This window comes from Papio anubis, chromosome 10 (genome assembly GCF_008728515.1).
Source record: "Papio anubis isolate 15944 chromosome 10, Panubis1.0, whole genome shotgun sequence".
NCBI lineage: Eukaryota > Metazoa > Chordata > Mammalia > Primates > Cercopithecidae > Papio > Papio anubis.
The window spans coordinates 37,998,853-38,024,738 of record NC_044985.1 but is presented as its reverse complement, the minus strand read 5'-3'; the positions used below and the strand labels follow the sequence as shown (position 1 = coordinate 38,024,738).

The following is a 25,886-nucleotide window of genomic DNA, read 5'->3' as shown; positions in this document are numbered from 1 at the left end:
TTGAATGTCTGTGACTTTTCCAGGTACACGGTGCAAGCTGTTGGTGGAGCTACCATTCTGGGGTCTAGAGGATGGTAGCCCTCTTCTCACAGATCCACTAGACAATGTCCAGGGGGGGACTCTGTGTGGGGGCTTGCACCCCACATTTCCCTTCCACACTGCCCTAGCAAGAGGTTCAGCATGATGGCTCAGTCCCTGCAGCAAACTTCTGCCTGGACATCCAGGCATTGTCATACAACCTCTGAAATCTAGGCAGAAGTCCCCCAACCTCAATTCTTGACTTCTGTGAACCCACAGGCCTAACACCATGTGGAAGTTGCCAAGGCTTGGGGCTTGCACCCCCTAAAAAGTGGCCTGAAATGTATATTGGCTCCTTTTAGCCATAGTTAGAGCATCTGGGATGGAGGGCACCAAGTCTCAAGGATGCATACAGCAAGGGAGGCCCTGGGCTCAGCTCACTAAACTATTTTTCCTTCCTAGGCGTCCAGGCCTGTGATGGGAAGGGCTGCTGTGAAGGTCTCCAACGTGACCTGGAAATCTTTTCCCCATTGTCTTGGAGGTTAATATTTGGCTCCTTGTTACTTATGCAAATTTCTGCAACAGGCTTGAATTTCTCTATAGAAAATGGGTTTTTCTTTTCTATTGCATCAACAGGCTGCAAATTTTCCAAACTTTTATGCTCTGCTTCCTTTTAAATGCTTTGCTGCTTAGAAATTTCTTCTGCCAGATACCCTAAATTGTCCCTCTCAAATTCAAAGTTCCACAGATCTCTAGGGCACGCACAAAATGCTGCCACTCTCTTTGCATAGCAAGAGTGACCTTTACTACAGTTCCCAATAAGTTTCCCATCTCTGAGACCACCTCAGCCTGGACTTTATTGCCCATATCACTATCAGCATTTTGGTCAAAGCCATTCAACAAGTCTCTAGGAACTTCCAAACTTTCTCACATCCTCCTGTCTTCTGAGCTCTCCAAACTCTTCCAACCTCTGCATGTTACCCAGTTCCAAAGTCATTTCTACATTTTTGCGTATCTTTACAGAAGTGTCCCACTCCCAGTACCAATTTACTGTATTAGTCCATTCTCATGCTGCTAATAAAGACATACCCAAGACTGGGTAATTTATAAAGAAAGAGGTTTAGTTGACTCACTGTTCAGCAAGGCTTGTAAGGCTTCAGGAAACTTATAATCGTGGTGGAAGGGGAAGCAAACATGACCTTCTTCACATGGTGGCAGCAAGGAGAAGTGCCAAGCAAGGAGAAGTGCCAAGAGCAGCATGGGGGTAACCACCCCCAGGATTAAATTACTTCCCACTGGATCCCTTCCATGACATGTGGGGACTACAGGAACTACAATTCAAGATGAAATTTGGGTGGGGACACAGCCAAACTATATCAAGGAGCACAGGAGCGAGAACTTTGTAAACTGAGAGTACACAGATTTCCAGGCCCTGCTTTTCTGCTTCTTTTCACAAGACTACATATACCCTTACATTTTTTATTTATAAATTCTTCCATGAATGTCGTACACCACAGCTATCTTTCCCTCCTTTGAACTTAATGCACTCTATATCTGCATGTTCAAATGATACCTAGAACTTAGTACATTATCAGGTGCTACCTGCTGTCTTACATAACCACACACTGAATGAAATCAGGAACCACACCTTGCATATTTGGCATCCATAGGGTCTATTGCAGGTTTAGGTGTGTATCTATTTATACTGATTGATAGGTAAAATGAGGGTTGATTTATAGCTAGCTGGCTGATACTTAGAGGTGATCTGAAGTATAATGCAAATGTTACAAAATGCATTCAAGATAAAACACAAAATAATGAGAAAAAATTTCATATATTTAATCTATACTAGACCCATTATAACAATATTTGTAAAATGATTTTATTATTATGTATTTATTATGTATTATTCAAATGTAAGGCTTCATCAAAATATAAACTCTTAGAAAACATCTCTTGTACATCTTTTGTAACTGTATTCGGTGTACATGCAACAGTGAAAGACTGGGATACAGTTTGGGGAATGCACCATTAGGTGATTTCATTATCATGTGAACATTACAAAATGTTCTTATACAAACCTAGATGGTATAGCTTACAAACTTGAAAAGCATGTGTCTGTAATGAATGCTGTGGGCAACTGTAACACAATGGTAAGTATTTGTGTATCCAAAAATATCTACATATAGAAAAGGTTTGGTAAAAATACAGTAGTATACTATGGGACCACCATTGTATATGTGTTGTTGTTGACCAAAACATCATTATGTAGTGTGTGATTTTATGTGGCAAATAGGTACACATTAATTGCATGCTGAACATCAGTCAACTTAAACATTATTCTGAGAGGATGACTTCTCTCTTAACCCTCCGAGTTCTTTAGGATATTTGTGATCCTATAGACTTGGAACAGGAGAATTGAGCTCACTTCATAGCTGCACAAGGCCTTTTGCATTTATCATTTTTTTCTATGCTGAATGTTCCCCCCTGCAAATCCTTGCATAGATAGATGCTTCCTGTCATCTTGGTATCAACCTAAATGTCCCCTAGGAGGGTTTCTCTGACCACTCTAGGTAATGTAATTCTCTACCCTTCACCCTCCACCTCTGTCATTCACAACATTTTATCTAATTTTATTTTCTTCTAGGCACTTGTCTTCATCTGAAATTAACAGAATAATATTTCTGCTTACTCATTTATTGTCTATGGTCTCCCTCTAGCATAAGTTCTAGGAGACCAGGGACTGAGTATGCCCAAGAACTGGCAAACATTTTAAAATTAACCAGTAAATTCCCTGAGTTAAACTTATTTGCACATTTCATTTGAATTTAATGGCAGTTGTAGCTCATTAATCAAACCCAATCTGTATAAATGTTTCTTAAGATTTTAAAGCTAATTTTTTACAAGTTATTTACTTTAACTTTCCCTTTCCATGTAAGAAAAATGAAACCCTAATTTGTAAAATAAATAGCTAAAAGTCAATTCATGGCAGCATATATTTAGATTTAAAAGAAAGTTAAACATTTCTTTATTAGAATATTTTAGGGACATTTCAAATTTAAATCAGCAGGATAATTGCCTTAATTTTCAGCACCATTTTGTTTGATTAAGCATGCTTAATGGGAGGCTCTAGTGAAATCTGGCCTTAAGGGGATATCAGACTTTTCTGTTCAATAATTCTGAGCACATTAACATTCTTCATATAGCTGTTTTTATTGCCATAAATTCAAATGGCTGAATTTAAGTCCTTTATGTCTGGGATCAGAAAGATTATAAAGAGTTGTAAGGGTAACATGCACATGGAATATCTGTTCATATGAGCAGAGAAGGGTCAGAAAGCCACAGCAATGAAGTATGTTTCTCAAAGTTTACATTTTAGACATTTGTCTCTAATAAGAGTATTGGTTACTTAATGTACTGAAACTCACTAAAAAGCCAGGTATTCCTGGCTTATTGCTATATACAGGGACATTCTGCTTAGCATGTTTAAAATATCCTTGTATTTGTTAAAGAACAATATTTTCAAAAATGTTTTTATCATAGTTCAGAAGTTAATTGTTTATTTTTCTTGTGTGTACTTTTATTTCCATCTAATAGTATTATTCAAGAAGGCAGAATAGCTTTCTCAATTAGATTGCTTTTCCAACAAAACTTATTTCCAATGTGTATTTCTGGATAAGCCCTATAAAATATCATTCACTTCTTCTTTATTTATTAATGGAAATGAAAATGTATATTACTACTTTTGTATACTTTTCATTCAATTTCTTTTTCTTTTTATGCATTTAATTCCTGTCCATCTTTCAGGGTTCCATAATTTTATAATTCCCTTTACTATCCTAGTTCCGACTCATTCAGGATGCCTTGTGAGTACCATTCAGCATTTATTTTTATAGAGACATCTAATACTGTAATATTTTTATCCATAGATCATTGTTACATTATAGCTTCTACAGTAACTACCACTAGAGACTTACATTTTGGGACCTCATAACTATTGAGTTTTTGCCCTCACATAGACTCACAAACACATAAATTAGATAGATATAGATAGATGAATAAAATAAACGATAGTATTCATGATTGGTTAGATAGCAGATGAGTATTTTTGCTGGTTTACCAATACAATATATGCTTACAGTTCTCCAGAGAAACACTCATATGATGAGATTTTGTGAGGTCATAAAAGAGAAGAAATGAAAGTTATTAATGCAAGAGGGCTAGGTTTATGATCCATATTCTAATTCCTCATAGATGTGGTATTCTGTTCCTCTAATGTCTTTCTTATTATTCCTGAAATAGCTAACTTCTGTCAGTTCCTTAACACTCAGTTCAAACATCATCTATCTTCTCATAACTCTAATTAGGATTTGTCTTACCATCTTCTAAATCCTCATGAAATTGCCTTAACAAAGCTCATATTTAACTTCTCCAAAATTTTTAGTTTGTTTAGTTCCAAGACTGCTGTTATAAGCTGGCATAGATATTTCATTGGAAATAGTAATGGCCAATTATTCTATGGGTTGCACAGATAACAAATAGCATAACCAAAACTATCTAGACAATTTGTATCTTTATTACATTTTAATCTCTTTACCAAGTTGTATCCAAGCAAATCCATTTTCTAATAACATTATTCACAAGCAACTCTGTGAACCAAACCTGTGAAGAAATGTGATGGGTCTGAGTAGGAGAAAAAGTTTATATCATAGTTTTCATGGCCAGCCACTAATGTTAGTATCTACATCCCTGCATCTTGTGTATGTGAGTTCTATTTTTATTAAGAGGAAAGAATGCTAAGATAATTCAAATGTGAATTCACCAACAGTTAAGCTTGATTGAATTTAGGTAAGTTTTATTTAGAGAAAAACCCCAAATGACACTCTATCTTCAAGATATATTCCTTTATGAGATCAAATCACTGGAAAGCAATAAAATTGATAATTTTCTCTTAGTGTACCCAAAAAACCCACCATCCATTTAAAGGCACTAGTGGATGTTTGCTAAAACATGGTCTAAAATATCAACTATTTTGTGTCTACTGGACAATGTCTTTCAGAATCTAGTTCCTTTCATCTGAAGAAGAAAAAAAAAAAAGGTTCAGTGCAATTTTATTTGCTAACTTATTTATTTTCACTTTAGCTGTAGGAATATTTGAATAAAGTTATTGATTATTCAATGTGACTAGTTTATCCCATTTTCCTGTTACTTTATTTCTCTTGCGCTTCATTTTCATCTTTCCTCTCAGTTGCTTTGTTTTGAATCATTTCAATGTGAATTTTTATGTTAATAATCTCTTAGAATGATTATAGAAATAACAGAAAAGGTGTAAATAACTGGTTATGCTCTAAAAATAAATTATGGGTGGTACTGACCACCTCAAAATTATTTTCAAACAATTAGTTTAAGAAATAATTAAATGAATATAAAAGAGAACCAGAGATTAACACCAAATTTTAGTGTATCTAAATAACTTAAAATGCTTTATGTTTCTAAATCTATAAGCATGTCTCCAAATTGAATGTTTACAAGGTAAAGCATCATATCAAAGGCTAATATAAAACTCTTCTCATATTCCAGTTTTCTGAACCAAAAATGTTAATAGAGGAATGTAGTTATTCAAATTATGATGCCTTAAGCTATTATAATTTTAAGAGCAATACAAGTTTTGTTAATGTTGGCTAATGTTCTTCTAAAGTTTGATTAATGTCTAATTTACCTATTGCTCAATTACTTTTTCTAAAGGAGCATATGAAGCCAGTTATTTATAGCAGTTAATATTCAAAATAAAATTCTAACACATTTGTTTTGGATAAACAGAATTCTGTTAGGAAACATAATAAAATATTATTCTGTGACACCTACTCGCCTGTGCTTTAGAAATATGTAAAATAGATATGACAGTCTTTAGTAGCACTGTCTCATTGTACCTTATCTAGAAATATTTTATTCTGTGGTTTAAATTTAAAAAGCCCTTCTTTGAATGAAAATATATGTTTAAACAATAGTTCAAAGCAAAGTGGTGGCCAGATGACAGAAAAACTAGTTGCAGGCACAGAAGTTAAAAATTTAAGCTATTTTTCAATATGTTTAAGGTTTAGCCTGCACCAAATAGGGAACAAGAGAAACATTTGCTGAACCAAATCATTGAGATTGGTTTGTATTCTTTATGGAGACTACGCACACGTGATGTTAGTTTACGATTTCATAGGATTTTTTTAAAAGGCTAACAAATCTCTATATTATCATTAAGAGACTGATTTATCATAGTTAGAGAAAAGCATCCCACAAAACCATCTCCATATTTCTATTATAGTTTGGTTTCTATGACTGGTCCCAAAAAAAACCAGTCAAGTTTTACACACTGACAAATAACCTACTTTCATCAGATTTATATGATTAAGTTTACAAAAAGGCAAAGAACTCTAAAAGAAAGAAATCAGCTGGACTTTTGTCTAAAATAATTTCTAATAAATTATTATGTCTGATATTTTCACTTGTCAAAATTTGAATTGTGTGGACATTGCTTAGAAAATTCTTTACTTTCTTTTAGTACTTAAAAAAAGTCTGGATACTATAAGCCCCTAAAGGTTGACAAATTTCTTTGCCTCTTTTACCATACTATTCTGTTCAATGGAAACCCCTGCTTTTCATTTTTCCACTACTATGTCAGCTCTCATTTCTTTTCCACTTAATTGCTTGTACAAGTTGGAAATAAATGGATTTCGCATGGGAAGACACTTCACTTGGCTATATTTTTCAGGTAATATATACTACTGTTTTCATTGTGATTTGCAAGCAAAAGAAAACTGAGGTATTTGAAGTAAATTCCATCTTGTTAACTAAAATAATAGTTACTGACAAAAGAGCTTATTTTAAGGGTAATGATAATAAAAATTAATATTGCCATACAGTTTATAAACAGCTTTAATAACTACTACCTCATTTAATGAATACAGTTGTCCTGAGAGGTAGACTGTTATAATCAGATCAACAAGGGTATTTAAAAGTAACTGGATTATGATATATTGAGAATCTAATCTAAAGTACAGAGGTTTACTGTTAAGTAGATATTTTGAACTACATTTTTCCTTCATTTGTTTCTCCTTGGAGTCTCTCTCTCTCTCTCTCTGTGTTTTAATTCTTAATAGCTTTATTAAAGTATAATTAACACATAATGAACAGCATATATTTAAATTGTACCACTCAATAAGAAGTTTTGTCATATGTGAAACTTGTGAGGCTGTCATCACAATCAAGATAATGAATATACACATTACCCCTAAAAGTTTTCATGCGCCCCTTGGTAGTCTCTCCCTGCAATCCTCCCTTTGCCACCTCAATTTCATGTCCCCAGACAAGTTATCTGATTTCATAGATTAGTTTGAATTTACTAAAATTTTATACAAATGAAGTCATACAGTATATAATCTTTTTGCCTGGCTTGTTTCATTCAGCATAATTATTATAAAATTCACCAAAGTTGTAGGGTGCATTAATAGTTTGCACACATTCTTTGTACGGACAAAGCATAGTTTATTCATTGACCTGTTGATGGACATTTGGATTGTTTCTGGCTTTTGTGTTACAAATAAAGCTGTTATGAATATTAGCATACAACTCTTCGTATGAATATGCATTTTCCTTTCCACCGAGTAAATACTCAAGAGTGTTTAAAAAGTACTAAAACTATTTTTTGGAGTTTAGTGTAGCATTTGTACATTCTCACCAGCATTGCAGGTGCAGTTCTTCCATATCATCACCAACATGGTCCATCTTCTTAATCTTTCTTTTTTTAATAAATGTGTAGTGTAATCTCATCGTTGTTTAAATTTCATTTCCCCACTAACTGCTGAGGATTTACTCATTTGGTTATTGGCCATTTGTAGACCTTTCTTAGTGAAGTGTCTATTCTAGTTATTTTGGCCATTTTTTATTGAGTTGAGTGTTTTCTTATTACTGAGTTTTGAGAGTTTTTTTTTTTTCTAGATAAAAATCCATTATCAGATACATAATTTGCTAACTTCTTTTTTTCTGTCAGTGCTTTGACTTCTCATTCTCTTAATAGTGTCTTTGAAAAGCACAAGTTGTTTCTTTTTTTTTTTTGATATGAAGTCTCACTCTGTTGCCCAGGCTGGAGTGCAGTGGCTCTATCTCGGCTCACTGCAACCTCCCCGTCCCGGGTTCAAGTGATTCTCCTGCCTTAGCCTCCTGAGTAGCTGGGATTACAGGTACCCGTGACCACACCTGACTAATTTTTGTATTTTTAGTAGAGATGGGCTGCACCATGTGGGCCAGGCTAGTCTCAAACTTCTGACCTTAAGTGATCTGACCACCTTGGCCTTCCAAAGTGCTGGGATTACAGGCATGAGCCACCATGCCCGGCCTGAAAAGCACAAGTTTTTAAATTTTGATGATATCTAATTTACCAATCCATTCTCTTATGACTCATACTTTTGGTGTCATATCTAATAAATATTTGTCTAATCAATGGTCACACAAATTCTTCTATGTTTTCTTTCATAATTTTATGTTTTTAAATTTTGAATTAATATTTTCATGGTATAACTTATGGATTGGAGTTGTTTCCCCCCCCCCACATATTCAGTTGTTCTAATAATATTTGTTGAAACTACTATTCTTTCTCTACTAAACAGCCTTTGCATATTTGTTAGAAATCAGTGGTCCATATATGTGTAAGTTTATTTCCAGATTTTCAGTTTTGTTGCTTTGTCTGTCTTCATGTCAATAACACACAGTCTTGATTATTACAGCTTTATAATAAATTCTAAATCCTATTTGGTTAATTCTTTTTCTTTATTAATGCATGTTTAGCTATTATACATCCCTTGTATATCTATATGGATAGAATCAACTTGTCAATTTCTACCTAACAAAATAAGTTTTATTTACTATTGCATATCATTATAGATTCAATGCAACAGTAAGTAAATACAATACACTTGATATTGCAGTGAATCTATATTGATCTGAGGGAGAATTGTCATCTTAATATCATATTGAGCCTACTAACTATTAATAAATAATAGTATTTATCCTCATTCATTTAGGTCTTCTTTAATTTCTCTCAGTAATATACAGTAGTTTTTCGCGTCGATGTCTTGCACGTCTTTTGTCAGATTTATAACTTTTCCATATTTTTTACATTATTTTAGATGCTAATATCAGTTTTCTGCTGTTTGTCGCTAGTGTAAAGAAATAAAGTTGACTTTCATACATTGTTCTTATATTCTACAACCTTGATAAGAAGACTGACTTATTTGTTTTAGCAATATTTGTGTAGATTCCATTGGATTTTGTAGATAATCTTGTCTTCTGGAATTACAGTCTTAATTTTTCCTCCCTAATATGGATGACTTAATTTATTCTTCTGACCTTATTGCTGTGCCTAAAACCTCCAGTATAATGTTAAGTAGATGTAGTAAGATCCAAAATGTTTATTTATTCCTGATCTTAGAGGGAAAACATTCAATGTTTCAGCATTAAGTATGTGCAGGTTTCTTTGTTCAAGCCCTTTGTCGGGGCTTTTTTCCTTTTTTCTTCATAAATTCAGGAGTAGACTGAGTTTGTTACATACTTTTCTTGACTCTATTCAGATGACCAATCAATTTTATTTTTAGTTTCTTGATATGGTGAGTTACCTTGATGGATTTTTGAATGCTAAACCAACCTTGCATTTCTGCAATGAACTCTACTTAATCAGATATATTATTTATTTGACATATGGAGAAACTTGATTTGCTAATTTTATTTAGAATTTCTGCATCTCTATTTACCAGGAATATTAATTTTTAGTTTTCTATTCTTGTAACGACTTTATCAAATTTTGGTATCTGTGTAAATAATGCTGACCTCATATTTTGTGGAAGCATTTTTGTTTGTCTGTTTGTTTGCTTTGAGATAGAGTTTTGCTCTTCTTGCCTAGGCTGGAGTGCAATGGTGCACTCTTGGCTCACTGTAACCTCTTCCTCTTGGGTTCAAGCAATTCTGCTGTCTCAGCCTCCCAAGTAGCTGGCATTACAGGCGTCCGCCACCACACCCAGTTGATTTTTGTATTTTTAGTAGAGACAGGGTTTCACCATGTTGGCTAAGCTATTCTCAAACTCCTGACCTCAGGTGATCTGCCCTCCTCAGTCTCACAAAGTTTTGGGATTACAGGCATGAGCCACTGAGCTTGACCTGACCTCTTCTTATTTCTACCCAAAACATTTGGTAGAATTCACCAGTTATCTGGCCATGGAGTTTCCTTTGTAAAAAGTATTTTTAAAGTATTAAAAATTATAAATTTTTAGAATAAATTTCATTTATTTACTAGATACAGGGCTATTTGGTTTATTTTTTTCTTTCTTTGAGCTTTGATAATTTCTATCTTTTAATGAAGTTGTCCATTTTATCTAAGTTGTCAAGTTTATTGGCATAATGAGAGTGATAACGTTCCATTCCAATCCTTTTAGTCATCTGTAGAATCCATGGTGGTCATGTCACCTCTCTGATTCCCAGCATTGATAATTTGTGCTATCTCTCTATTTTTCCCAAATTTGGCTAAAATATCATCTATTTTATTGATCTCAAGGGAACAAATTTTGGCTTCATTGCTTTTCCATATATGTATATATATCATATATGTATCATATATATGGAATATCATATATATTCCTTTTATATTTCATTTATTTCTGCTGTTATCTGTATTATTTCCTTTTTCTTAGATATTTTGGCATTAAAACTCTTCTTTTTTTAGTTTCTGAAGGTGGAAGCTAAGGTCATTGATTTTATATCTTTCTTTTTTTATTTAGTTTTTGTCTTTTCTAATATAGATGTTTAGTGCTATAAATAATTCCTAAGTTTGCTTTAGTGTCACTACACATTTTGATATGCTATGTTTTCATTTTCATTACATTCCAAATAGTGGTAGTTTTACTTGTTCTTTAATCCATGGGTTTTGTTTGTTTGTTTGTTTTTGACAGAGTCTCGCTCTGTTGTCCAGGCTGCAGTGCAATGTTGTGGTCTCAGCTCACTGCAACCTCCACCTCCCAGGTTCAAATGACTCTTCTGCCTCAGCCTCCGGAGTAGCTGGCATTACAAGTGTTCACCACCATGCCCGGCTAATTTTTTTTTTTTTTTTTTTTTGATTTTTAGTAAAGACAGGGTTTCCCCATGTTGACCAGACTGGTCTCAAACTCCTAACCTCAGGTGATCCACCTGCTCGACCTCTCAAAGTGCTGAGATTACAGGCATGAGCCACCATGTCCAGCCTATCCACGGATTTTTAAGAAGTATGTTATGTAGTTTCTCAATATTTATTCTATCCTTTACCTCATGAATCAATCTGTCTTGAGGATACAGGTACAATTGACTGTCCTGAGTCATCACTGGGCAATGAGACCTCTAATCCTTTCTGAAGGTTCTTTCCTCAGACTTGGATTGTTTCCTCACACATGTGTGACGACACAGCTGAATACTCCCACAGGAACCTCTGTACATCTCTTGAATGCTCTGCCCAGAATTCCATTACTCTGTTCACCAAACTCCAGCAGGCTTGGTCTCCCCAGACACTCAGCTTCATCTCCTCAAGTCATGGAGTCTGTTAGGATCTAGCCATTTTATCACTAAGGCCTAGAAACTTTCACAAGGCAGTAAGCTGAGGCAATTGTGGGGCTTTCCTTGTTTGTTTCTCATCTCTCAGGGTGACCTGCTGTTCAATGTCTTGAAAGTGTTATTTCATGTATTTTTGTCCATTTTTTAATTTATTCGGTGAATGATGGAGAGAATGGTAACTCTAGTACTTGTTACTCCAAGTCTAGATGATACATACTTTTAAAAATTAACTCAACAACTGTTTCATTCCAACTGATTTATGAGTGTAGAAAAATGTTTTCCACCCTAGATTATTAGATGCCAGTAATTAACTCCAAGGATGTTGTGGAAGCATATAAAAATACAAAAAAGTATTTTGTGTGTGTGTTCTTTTCTTTTTTAAAATTTAATATATTTTTTTGAGCAGGGGAGCCTTAGAAGTACATCTCAACTAGCACTTAGTATAATTATACTTTTATGCATATTGCATTTCTGGGTTTAAATGACTTTCTATGTACATTCTCTCTTGTGATTAACCATGATCAAAGCCGAATTATTAAAGGTAAGATTGTTTTTAGGTGATTCCCAGGAATGTTATGACTTGCCCTGAGTTGCACAGCTTATAAAAATCACCACAACAGCTGCCATTTATGACACACTTTATGTGTTGAGTGGAGTACTCAGCACTATATACATAGTCTCATTTAATCTTTCCCTAAAAATATGAGGAAAGTGCTGTAATCTCTCCTGTTTTAGAGATGGACACACTAAAGCTTAGAAGATGTGCTATCTTACCTAAGCTTACACAGATGGTAAGTGCCAGAGCTGGGTGTTGAATGCAGGCTATCTGAATCCTAGTCCATACTTGTAACCATTCATGGCAGTGAGGCAGATTTCTGTTTCCTTTGCTGTCATCAAGCTCTTTTATTTATTTTTTCCCATGCTCTCAGTTGATTGGACAGTAGCAGTTTTCTTCATTTTAGAATGAGCAAAATGATCTGTACTCTTGGGAATGCTGCCCCCCATGATATTGCTTATAAAAGACAAGGACTTTTGGTGTCCTTGTTGGTTGATACCTATCCTGAAACAGGCTTATTAAATAAATACAGAGGATACTTTTTGATGGTAATTAATAGTTTTCTTGGTTCATTTTCTCACTATTTTATTTCAGTATCAATTTCTCAGTTCCTGTCTAAAATTTCAACCCCTATCTATCCTCCAAAATCTAACATTTCATATAATCTTACCTTCCTTACATATTTTTCTTTAACACTTATAATTGATATTTTAATAAATTTTACTTATTTTGTTTATTGTCCATCTCTTTCTCTAAAATATAAGTTCCATAAGAGCACAAAGTTTTGTCTGTTCTGTTCATTACTGTATCCCCAGCACATACATAACACTTTCTAAACATAATTAATTAACACTTATGTTTAGACAGTGCTGTTAGAATTTATGTTATTGCAGTGATTGTTGTGTAATGCAGTAAGAAGAAATATTTGAAACAGCTTTCAGAAGCATTAAGATCTACCTGCTGTCCTCTGATAGATATACCTGATATTCTCACTGCTATTGAATGTGTATCATCTTCCATTAGAGGCTATAGCCTATAAGAGGAAGATAAAATTATAGATGAGAGAACCATCTCAGAATTGTGGAGGAAGCTTGTATTTGCATGTTAGCTTCTTTCTTTCTCTTAATAATACCATCAGCTGTTAAGTTTGTTATGTTATGGAGAGATGAACCTTAATGAGGAGGTAAGAGTATGGTATTTAACAGCACAGTCCTTGGTGTCAGAATGCTGTGGGTCAACCCTTAGCTATTCCACTTACTACCCAGTATAAATGCTAATAGTCACTATTATTATATGCCAAGGGTCTTTCTCCTAAGGTTCCAAGAGATTTTTAAACCCTTTGAAACTGTATTTAAATCTGTCATCTTTAAAAGGTTGGAAACATCTTTCTTAGAAAATCTACAGCTCTCATAAAATTTTCAAATGTCTTTAAGTACAATGATCAAGTGATATGTTACAAATAAATATTTGCAATGTATTCCTTTGGTTTGGCTTTAAATCCCTTGGGTCAGTCAGAATCTTAATATTTTGCAAGCCCTAAATATTTCTATCTTTTTTACTTAGACTAGAACCTATGTAGACCACAGCTTCAAAATGACAATAACTTCACTATTATTGTAATCACCTTTTTACAGTTGAGTTTACGTTCACCTATACTCACATGACAGAGACAGAAAAAAACTCACACAAAAATTTATAAAGGAAATTATCACATTTTCTTGACAATAACACCTATGCATCTCTGTCACAGGAATGTAGTTCTTTGAGAGCAAAGAAGCATCATGCTTTATTCATCTTTGTAGCCTCAGCCCCTGGAAACGTATAACTTGCTCAATGTATATTTGTTGTGTAATGATTGAGCTGGATATTAGATTCAAACACTCTGATTATAAAAGCTCAACATATCCTCATTTCATCAAGTCATGAAATTAGTCTAAAGAGAGATGAGGGGTCTCAATCTTTGGCTAATGCGCTGTTCCTTATTCAATGTCTTCCTCAGCTACAGCACAAACTATTAAGCAAACATATTCATGTCACAGAGAAAAAAGTAAAACATAAATTAAGAGTCTAATAAAAAGCAAAATACATATTTTGTTTCTATTAAAGTCATATGGAAACTAAAAATACATTTTAAAACACTTGATATTGTTTTAAAAGTCATTGATACGTATTTTATTTCTTAATAATCCCAAAAATCAATTACAGAAACCCTCCTGTGTCATTTTTGAGGGATTTGATTATTCTTATGGCCCCTAGCTGCATTCCTTCTGTACGCCTAGTATCTGCCTCACCTATCATATCCTCAAGTCTTCCTTTTTATACATTTATACCTCTGTTACATTTCCTGATCAGGTCCTCCTCGTTTATCATATTATTCCACTAAATTCTTTCTGAATTCTACTCTCAATCAGTTAGATAAAGAGCCTCCCTCCAATCTGGGACATATGTGGTAAAAGTAAAAGGAGTCCATTGGCAGAAAATCAAGCTTAACAGGTAGGGAGGAAAGAGGTGAATTCGAATTTTAGGAAGACGACAAAAGAAAAAAGTAGCAAGAGGATCCTACATAGTAGCAATATTTCTGTGTTGATTTTATTTCTTACATAACCCAGCATAGCACCCAAAGAATATCGGTTAATGAATGAGTAAATTCTCTCATTATTACATCTAAGAATAGAAGCAAAATGTTTTTAAACTTTTGAATATACTGATTTTCTTTTCTTTTCTTTTTCTGTCACCTCTTACTTCTTTCACTGTGAGAACTATACCAGGTAATAATTTTGGGTTCTCAAATGTCCTCAAAATTTCCGCAAAGATTTACTGTCCATGGACCTGAAGGCAAGAAGATATTCCTGAGTGTGGTGCTGAGTTTGGTTTGGCAAGTTTCAGGAGAATATAAGCATATAGGCAAATGCAAAAATAACAAAATTCCATTAACTAAGGTTTGTTTCAGACATCTGGCTAAAAGGAAAGTTTACAGGCAAAATAGTAATATAACTCGGCCATCTTACTGATTTTAAAATAATTTATCCAAGATCCACTGAATTCTACAGTACAGAAATTCAAGGTAACTCATTCTCAAATTTTAACATTTTCTTACACAACATCACACATATTTATATTATGATAATGAAAAACAAACTTTGCTTTTGAAATGAGAAATTAAAAGGCATAATTTTTAAACTTCATAGATAAATATATCTAAACTCTTATAATTTTATTGTACAAATACTTTGGGCAAAATGATGGAATGTTTCATATATTTTACACTGAAGCTGGGTGTGGTGGCTCACGCCTGTAATCCCAACACTTTGAGAGCCAGAGGGGGGTGGATTGCTTGAGCCCAGGAATTTGAGACCACGCTGGGCAACATGGCAAAACCCTGTCTCTACAAAAAGTAGAAAAAAAAAAAGAAAGAAAGAAAGAAAGAAAAAACTAGCCAGGAGTAGTGTTGTGCACCTGTAGTCCCAGCCAGGGTGGCTGAGGTAGGGGTATCACCTGAGCCCTGGAGGTCTAGGCTGCAGTGAGTCCTGATTGCACCACTGTACCACTCCTGCCTGGGTGATAACAACAACAACAACAAAAAACACACACAAATAGTTTACACTGAATTTTAGGTAGGAAAAAAAGCAGTGATTTGAAAAAACAAAACCACTATGTTAGTGCTTATCAATTTCTTAGCATGAAAGCAAACTTATGTCTTCATTTTTTATTTTTTGAATATAAAAAATTATTTAAATATTATTTAAATTATTATTAAACATTTCCTAATAACAATTTGTAAGGACTTACTCCTCAATTTTTATTTACTTGGAAGGCCATTTATTAAATGAATTTGCTTTATTCAAACTGATTTATCCAACAATAATGTTAGTGAAAATGGTCATACTACTTGCAGAATTATTCAAATTCCTTTGACCACAGTTCATTCTTAAAGTTTTCTGAAAACAATCTCAGGCAGTAGTTGCAAATTCAGATTACATAAATACTTCCAAGTTTCAGTTCAAAAACACAAAGTGATTTTATAGAGTAACACTTTATTAAAAAATAAAACCCTTCTTTATTTCAGCAATTGAAAGTCCTAATGTATTTTTGCTGTGAATAAAAACATTATTTTTGAAAACAAAAATTACCTATAATTTTCCATTTAACAGTAAATATTGCATGCAATAGGACTCTGTCAAATCTTCTAAATATGTATTAAGATGACCAATTGATCAGTAATTTGTATCACTTAGCAAAAATGATTTGACAGTAAATTACTGGGTCTGGTATGTGCATCCTACAGCATAGTATGTTCAGCGTCAAAAAATAAAATAAAATGCAATTACCCTAAAAGACATTTCAAGATTCTCTCCACCCCAGATATCCATTCCTGCATCGTAAGTTCCTATCTCTTCAAAGTAGTTTCTGTCAATAGAAAATAGGCCACCAGCCATAGTAGGGGTCCTAGTTGAAAAAAAACAAAAAGAAAAGAATATCTTTTGAAAACAATGTGTGGAGTTTAATGAGACTGTAGCACATATTTTTGAGACATTCTAAATATTAAAAAATCTCAAACTAGAAACATAAAGTCAAGGTGTAAGAAGTTTTAAAATTAATAAATAGCATTTTTTTCACATTTTCTGTAAAATTCAAATTAGTTTTTGTTTTTCTTACAGGTGATCAAATAGATACATGAAAGTGACACTGGCCATGGAAGACTGGGACTTCTATATTCCCTCTGAAAATCATAGTGAAGAGAAGTTTCTGCCCTTGGCACTGTCCTTGAAGTGGTTAGCTGGTCATGAAACTACCAGTTGTGAACTTAGGTCACACAATATATGTAAACTCTAGAAACCTGTGGACATGGTTTTACCATGAAGAGATCCATAGCCTATTTAAAAATGAAAAAAAAAATAAATTCTATAAAATGTTTATAGAAAATAAGTATCTAGTGATAGTTACAAAGGTATTTTTTAACATAAGGGCTTTACATCTAATTGTTTATTCTTCTCTTTACTAATTAAAATGATAGAATTAATCATGTAATTGTACGGATAAACATAAATCCCATAGGATTTATGGAATTTCTATTATTCAGAGGTCTGAAAGGACACTTCGAAGGGATTCTACTAAAACTTTTTCCTAGGAATAAATGCCTTTTGGTTTCACGTTCTTAATTCTTCTATAAGAGCTCAGAAGTCAGATGTGAATTTTTTAAAGGATTAGTTAATTGTTAATTTAAAAGATGAATTAAAGACAATGGTTAATGAGTGAGCTACACAAATCTTTCTATATATAAGCAGTGTATATTAAAAGTTAAAAAGAAGATTGTAGTTGTTCACAAAATAGATCCATACTGGCAATGATGACTTTTGAATGTTAGTTGTAATATAGTGGTTTGCAATCTTCAAAGCACAATAGCAGGACCTGAGGCACCTCTAAAAAAAAGATGGATATGCTTAAGTACCACCCTCCACAGATTTAGATTTAATTGGCTGGGGGTGGGGGCTGATGGTGGTATTATGTAAAGTTTCTATGTAATTCTAATGCACTGCCAAGGGTGAGAAACTGCTATAGAAACTGAGATTTGGAATGCTCATCTAAGTAGTCTGTGAAGCTGTTAAAAACCAAATATTTTGCTTTTGTCAAAATTATATTCTCCTCTGCCAAAGGTTATGCTCATGTTTTAATTAAACAGAATTGTTCACTGAAAAATCACCAAATAATATTGTACTTGGACATCTACCATATTGCAGAGTTCTCTATTTCTCCCAGTGCTCTCGCTGTTTTATGCTCAGGTAATTAACTGTCCATCAGTTGGAGTAGCAGAGCCTTGCTTAGTCTCAGAGCTATTTTATTACTTTTCATCTTGCTGGGTTCCTATCATGAACAGTATCATTGACCTTCTGAGTTATAATGAGAAACACTAACAAAGCTAAGCAGATGGTAATTAGGAAGTAGCCATGACTCTCACCTGATGGGGGTTTTGGAACACTATGGCAATAAATATATAAGATATTACAGTGCTGGAGAGTCTATTTGATAAAATTAGGAACCAAAATTGCTGCAATTATCCTATCATAATGCAACCAAATGCTTAATATTGTTAAGTGATGCATTTTTAATGATCAGTTCAGAGTGCCTATCTACTTATCTACTTACTGATAAAGTACTGGCACATTTTAATTTAAATAACACATATTGAATTTCATCTTACAGTTGGTCATCATCCTTATATATGATAAATGTGTAAGTGGCTAAAAATAAACTATGCTATTGAAAATGACTCAAATAATTTTTACTTATGCTTGCAAATAATAAAAATAATAAGATAAAATTACAATTCTTCAAGAAACTCCTGTATTTTCTGAAGACAGATACTCCTGGACAGATTTTTGGGTTTGCAATATCAGTTAGCTCTCTCAGATAGGAGATTGTGCCTTACGATGTTTAATACCTATAGCCATAGCCAATGTTATGCAACACGTTCTGTTCTAAGTTAACTGTCCTGTAATATACTTAATAAAATATTTACATATGCCTATGTAAACTTTAAGTGTTCAGAGCATCTAGAAAATGAAAAATCTTGATTATGGTTAAATTAGCTGAAATTATTTGCTTTTCAAGGTTGTGTCTATACAACCAAACAACCAATTTAATCAATTGAACAAGAGGGGAATAGTCAGCTCAATGACTGTGAACACTACCTACCACACATAGTAAGTAGGAAAGATGAACTGAGTTAACAGAAGTAAAGCACTTAACACAGTTCCTAACACATAATCAACAGGGTAGGTAATTCATCTTTGTTGTTGTTATTGATGTTAATCATTTAAGGAAAATCCTTGCTGTCCTTCACTTGACTTGGGCTCCTCTCTCTATATATACCCTCACTTTAGGTTTCAAAACCATTTGGAACTACCTCATATCCAAGATGTTGACTGAAATCTGCCTCAGAGCATCATTTCTTACTCTTTAACTCCTCCTGTTTTCGTAAGAAGTCATTTTATCCTTCATCAGTGATTATGGTTCCTTAGTTAATCCCTAGTCTCACATTAATAACAACTTTCAGGAATTTCTTCTTCCCTTCTCCCAACCGATTTCCAAGGCTCTGCCATGTCAGCAAAACACTAGCTTAGGAATCTTGGTTCTCTGTGCTTGCTTTTCTGCAATTTCCAATTATCTCTCTTTTTTTTTCTTTAATTTTGGTGCTTGGGTGAATTTACCTTTCACTTCATTTACTTCTGCTATTAAGACACTGGAAGAGTAATAAGATGTGGTTAACTGGTTATAGGACAAGTCCACATTATTGATTCTCTGCTTAATTCACAAACTGCTAACAATCCTGCTATCTATGTTTATTTGTTTACCTGTCTTATTTTTAACTGAGTTTTTTTTTCTTTTTTGAGACAGGGTCTCACTCTGACTAGGCTAGAGTGAGTGGTGCAGCCTCGACTTCCCAGGCTCAGGTGATTCTCCAACCTCAGCCTCCAGAGTAGCTGGGACTACAGGCATGCACCACCACACTGAGCTATCTTTTTGTATTTTTTGTAGAGACCGGGTTTTGCCATGTTGCTCAGGCTGTTCTTGAACTCTTGGGCTCAAATGACCTGCCCATCTTGGCCTCTCAAAGTGCTGGGATTACAGGTGTTAGTCACCACATTTGGCCTGAGTCTTTTCCAAAAGCTTTGGACTCTTCTCAACAACCTGGGGATGAAGGAAATGCAGGAAATCTAAACTCTTTCAATCATGAAATCTAAACTCCTTCAATCTCTAGCTCAATGTGTTTAAAAATGTGTCTTCCTCATGGCCTCCTCTCTCCTCTTGTCTCATGGAAAAGAATACCTCTTTTCCTCTCCTTGTCGGCTAGCATTCATGCTTGTGGCCTCAACAGACTCTCTCCTGACTACTCTTTCAGGCCCTTGCTCATTGACTATTAACATTTATGTTTTATGCCTTTGATTTCTAGATTGGTCCCTTGAGCTTACAAGCCTGCTGAATTAAGTTCTATCCTAAACCAAAAAACATTTTCATTCCACCTTACTACTCTTTTAAACTAGGGACATATATTTTCTATTCCCTTCACTGGTAACCTTCTTGAAAGGATAATTTCTACATACTCCCTTAACAACTTTTGACCTTCTAACTAGAAGCTAGATCTTGCTCCCACCTCTACATTAACTTCTTTCTGAAAGGTCCCCATTGATTCTGAACTCCAATAACCTGTCTTTAACTTTTTCCTCTGAAAGTATATAGTACAATTCATCAGCCTTCCTGCTTGAAATTATTTTCATTTCTAGTTCCCATTGCATTGTCCTGTAGAGGTTTCCCTTCTACTATTTTGACTGTTAATTTTGTGATTCTTATTGATACCCCCTTCCTCTCCTTTTTCCTTCCTATCAGACTTTGGACAAGCTCTTAATTTCGTATCTATCAGGTGGGTCCAATATACCATCATAATATTATTTTGTGGATATATGCATTTAATAATTTCTTCTCTCATCTGAAATGTAGTCCTCCCAAGGGTCTCTCAGAGGCACTTTTCTCTTTCTGTGCTCTTTGTCTGGGTAAGATAAGATCATCCATCACATACCTTTCACTGTCACCTCTGTGGTTCACTCTTAATCTGTGTTTTCATACTTGTTTCCTCTGCATAAGTTGTGCTTTTGCAGTTACTCACTAGATGATTCCTTCAAAAAACTCCATTGACTCTGTTCAGTGTATATATCATAGACCTGAAAATTTGTTACTCATCTGCTTCTCTTTTAATGTCTTATATTTCTTTCCAGTCTCTTAGTATAAAATGAAAAATCACATTCTTTTTGTGCCTAATTCAATTATTTCCAAAAGACTTCTTTTTCTTCTGAAGTATTTTTGACTCATCTCTGTTATCATAGTGACTACTTTTATCTTCTATGTTTGCTAATAATGGGGTCCTCTTAGATGCTAAGATGCTTAGATGCTGAGAGGATCTGGATGCCTCTAGATTCTTCTGCTTCTGAAATTTGTCCTAAAAATCATAGCCAGAATAATTTCTCTAAATCAATGCTCCTCTAAAAATGTTAACCAGATGTTCAAAAATCTATGTTAAGGAAATAAATTCTAGCTTCTTATCCTGGCATCATTAATCTAGCACTACCCAATGAGCTCCTCCCAACCCCTTTTAACTATTTGCCTGCATGTAAACTGTTTAGCTGTTACTGGTAAATGCTTTACGTTTTTGTACCTCAGTATATTTGTTCACATCCATTGGTTACCTGGATTTTTCTTTGAAAACTCCCCTTGTACGTTCAAACTTGATTATTCTTAGGCTAATACAAATGCTATACACTCTAGGCATCCTACCTTCAACAACACTGCCCCTGCCCCCTGCTCCCTCAATGAAGACATATTCTTCTCCTTCCACCTTCTTCTATAAGCCCTTATCACTGTCTATCTCAAGGAACCGGCCAATTCCTATTGTATATAGTATTATATTTATTTCTATGCACATTTCACCACTTCTATAAGCATATCCAATACATTGGTTTAATAGTATTAGACTATTTAATAGATTCCAGGCATGGTGGCTCACGCCTGGAATCCCAGCACTTTGGGAGGCCAAGGCAGGTGGATTATGAGGTCAGGAGATCAAGACCATCCTTGCTAACACGGTGAAACTCCATCTCTACTAAAAAATACAAAAAAAAAAAAAAAAAAATTAGCCGGGCCTGGTGGCTGATGACTGTAGTCCCGGCTACTCCGGAGGCTGAGGCAGGAGAATAGCTTGAACCCGGGAGGCAGAGCTTGCAGTGAGCCGAGATTGTGCCACTGCACTCCAGCCTGGGTGACAGAGGGGGACTCTGTCTCAAAAAATAATAATAATAATAATAATAATAATAATAATAATAATAATAAATAACATAATAATAATAGTATTAGACTATTGATGGATATTTACTGAATAAACAAACAAATGAGTAATGTATCCCTATAGCCACAGAACAATCTATTTGAAAGTTAAAATTATCTGCAATTTTATTTCTGAAATTCCAAAAATGTTCTTTGCTCGCACCTGCTAAATTGATGAGTAACAAAGATGACTTCACTAATTCCAAGATTTTCAAAGGCTCTATCATTTAATAGGAGTTTTAGGGGTTGAATTTGATAGTATTTTATTTATTTATGTATTTAGTTATACTTTGAGACTGGGTCTCACTATTATTGCCCAGAATAATCCTGAACTCTTGACCTCCAGCAATCTTCCTGTCTCAGATAGGATGACAGATACGTGCCACAGTGCCCAGTTTCTGATAGTATTTTAGAATTTAAGATATGAAGATTTGTAACTATGTAAAATAGTAAAGGTCTCAAAAAATATGCATTTGATATGGAAAAATGCTGGGGTTTTTCACCAGAAGTTGGCAAATCAATAGAAATTGTGACAGAATACATTTAATTATTTAGTAATGCTAAAATGTAATGTCTGTATTTTCACCAAGAAGACAATATATCCTGTATTTCACGCTAGGATAATCACCCCGGGAAGGAGACCCCAAGAGGCAGCCAAATTTAGTTGTTAGAAGTCTGGACTTCATAGCTAGATATATGTAACACTCTTGAAACAATACCAGCACAAAGCTTATAGTATACATTTTAGATATTATCTATAAAAACAGGGGAAACATCTCTGTTTACCAAGATTATAAATCGCTTCATTTTTATTGTTTTCTGGGTCCAAATAATTTTCAGATATGTAATATTTCAGAGCTCTAAAATCCCTACAGTTTTGGTCAAAAAATTTAGTTGCAATGTGTTTAAGTGACTTGTTCAAGGACCCCTAACTAATTGGTAGCATGGATAAAAAAGTCATCTTTCTTTTTCTTTCTTTCCTATCTATCTGTCTATCTATCTATCTATCTATCTATCTATCTATCTATCTATCTATCTATCAATCATCTTTCCATTTGTCCATATACCTTATACAGCAAAAGATTTGGGGTAACTAGAAATACATTTTTCCTGGCTGGGCACGGTTGTTCACGCCTGTAATCCCAGCACTTTGAGAGGCCGAGGCGGGTGGATCACGAGGTCAGGAGATCAAGGCCATCCTGGCTAACATGGTGAAACCCCATCTCTACTAAAAATACAAAAAAATTAATCTGGCATGGTGGCGGGCGCCTGTAGTCCCAGCTACTCTGGAGGCTGAGGCAGGAGAATGGTGGGAACCCGGGAGGCGGAGTTTGCAGTGAGCCAAGGTCGCGCCACTGCACTCCATCCTGGGCGACAGAGCGAGACTCCGTCTCAAAACAACAACAACAACAATAATAATAACAACAACATAAAATAATACATTTTTCTTGATTTCAGGCTCCATGTTTATGTACCATGTTTTCCCGTGAATTTTTGGACTGCCCTTCAGAAACAATTTCTCTTAAAGTTTTGAAACACCATTCCTTCTATTTTTTTCTTTTGATACATCAGGATTCTGTTTAATCTTACTTGCAAATAATCAAGGGCCTTGGAGAAAAACTCCTAAGAATGTTTGAGAGACTACAGATGAGTTCTAGGCTATTATTTATATGTTCAAATAACACAATATCTACACTGTTAGTATTTAGATTTGTGTTAATTACATTTTCCATAGATTATAAAATTAATAAAGATAAGTAATAAAAATGAGGGTTTTTTTTTTTTTTTTTTTTTTACATTTACAAATATGGGCATGAATAGCTGAAATCTTCACATACATCTGATTTTTTTTTAACTATAAAATCGAATGGCTTTATTGGGTTAACCATTTTGCAGGTTTAGGAACCCAAAGGAAATGAAATGCTAAGAGTTTCTCTCCTTTCTTGCATATTCTATGCAGTATAACCAAAATAGAAAGCAGAGGAAAGAGAAAGGAAGCAGAGGCACAAATGCTCTTCTATCAGAGTGATGAATAATTAAATGCTGAATGTAATTAAAGTTTTTACAACTAAAAATGGGAAGTTTGGTGGATACCACACACTATTACAATCATCTGAACCTATGTTTGGGTATGAAGATGTGGTTTTCTCTAGAGAAGAAACTATTACTTTAAGAGTTTATGCTGGCTTAGGCTCTGGACATGGAAGCGTACTAAAATCCTGCAGAAACAATTTGTGTTTCTGCAGGATTTTAGTGGAACACAAAATGGAACACAAATAATTTGTGTTATTTTTAAGGAATAAGAAAAATACAATGTTTTGCTTAGTATGGGCAAATGATTTGTTTTGCTGCCAAAGAACCTACTTACCAACAAGCATGGGAATCAAATACTTTAACCTGTGCCTGCTTTAATCTATATTTCCAATAAAGGAGTAGTTATTTTTTTCCCCTAAGTCCTTTTTAATAATTCCTAGGACCTGATAAAACCCTAAGCTTCCACAAGGATGTAGAGTAATTGGTGCAAATTTTAATCTTTCATTTTACTTTCATTTCATGCTTACGAGGGATCAAAATAAACAATGGGGCCAGCTGGGGTCAGATGTCGTAAAATATTTTGGTTAACGTGATAAAATTATTCAGTATATAAATGTAATATTTAACTTACCACTCTATTACCCTAGTTTTCTTATCCCAACATGTTGCTAAGAAAGTCTTGCAAATTATCCCCTAAGCTATTCGAAAGTAATACAATACAAAAGTACTCTTCTTTTTCATAGAATATAGATTCAAATATTTTTATTTGAGGAGAGAATTTTTTACTTCTCTCAATCAACATACATTAGATTTTAACAGGGGTAAGCAAGAGCATTACTAGTTGAGCATTCCAAAGTTAGTTCTTTCTTTCAGTCTTTGTTCTGCTCACAATGTTGACCTTTCCCTGTGCTGTTGTTTTCATATCTTTCATTTTATAGAAGTGTTTTAAAGGCTTTCGTGGTATCTATTTCTGTTTCTTTCCTCCAATTCGAACATATATTATGGTTGGATTGAGGAAAGTGTAATACAATCTGATAAAAATTAAGAAGTAAATTGTTACTATTAAACATAAGAAACTTCGTCTTATATTTGTATAAGATTTTGAAGAGTAACATTTGTGTTTTTAATTTATTATACTTACTAGTGAAATTATAAATTGATTCAGTGATAATATTTTTGGGAAGGAATTAAATTGGCAGAAGGCATCAGGAATATTAAAATAAATTTCATGTTCAAATGCATAATTCTAAAGCAATCACTTTGTATGCAAAAACTAGGTGAAGAAGAAACAATTGATAAAAAAATTAAAGTGCAAACAAACTCTTGATGAACTTTAGTCAACAAAAAAAATATAGGGAAACATCTTCAGTAATTGAGACATTAGCAGCCATTAAAACCTATGGGGGGAAAATTAATGGCATAGAAAAATATTGATGATATATCAACTTTTACATTGTAGAAAAATTGAATAGAAAAGCCTTCGAAGAAAATACAACCAAATTCAAAAAGAGGTGGCTCATTGGTGTTCTGCTTCTTTATCCTTTTAGGTACTTGTCACATTTATTTTGCAATATCTATATGTTACATTATCAGATATAAGTTTAAAATCTAATTCATATCAAGGACATTGCTCATTTCAATATTTTATAGCACTTCATGAGTTAAGCAAAGTAGGGAGAATAATTTTCCATTTTATAGTTGTGAAGACTAGGTAATTTCTTAATTGGAGGAGCTTGAAATAAAACCAGATCCTCGAAGGCTAGTTTCGATGCTTCTTCTATGATCA

At 34.1% G+C, this 25,886-nt stretch overlaps 1 protein-coding gene across 7 annotated transcripts in view; it reads right to left on the bottom strand.

Moving 5' to 3' along the window:
- Window positions 1–25,886, bottom strand: part of GALNT13 (polypeptide N-acetylgalactosaminyltransferase 13) — a 590,308-nt gene that overhangs the window by 180,046 nt on the left and 384,376 nt on the right. For all 7 annotated transcript variants that reach the window (XM_031651262.1, XM_031651267.1, XM_031651266.1 and 4 more), the window contains one exon: window positions 16,522–16,639. In XM_031651262.1, coding sequence (XP_031507122.1) covers window positions 16,522–16,639 — 118 coding nt within the window. The remainder of the gene's footprint in view (window positions 1–16,521; window positions 16,640–25,886) is intronic.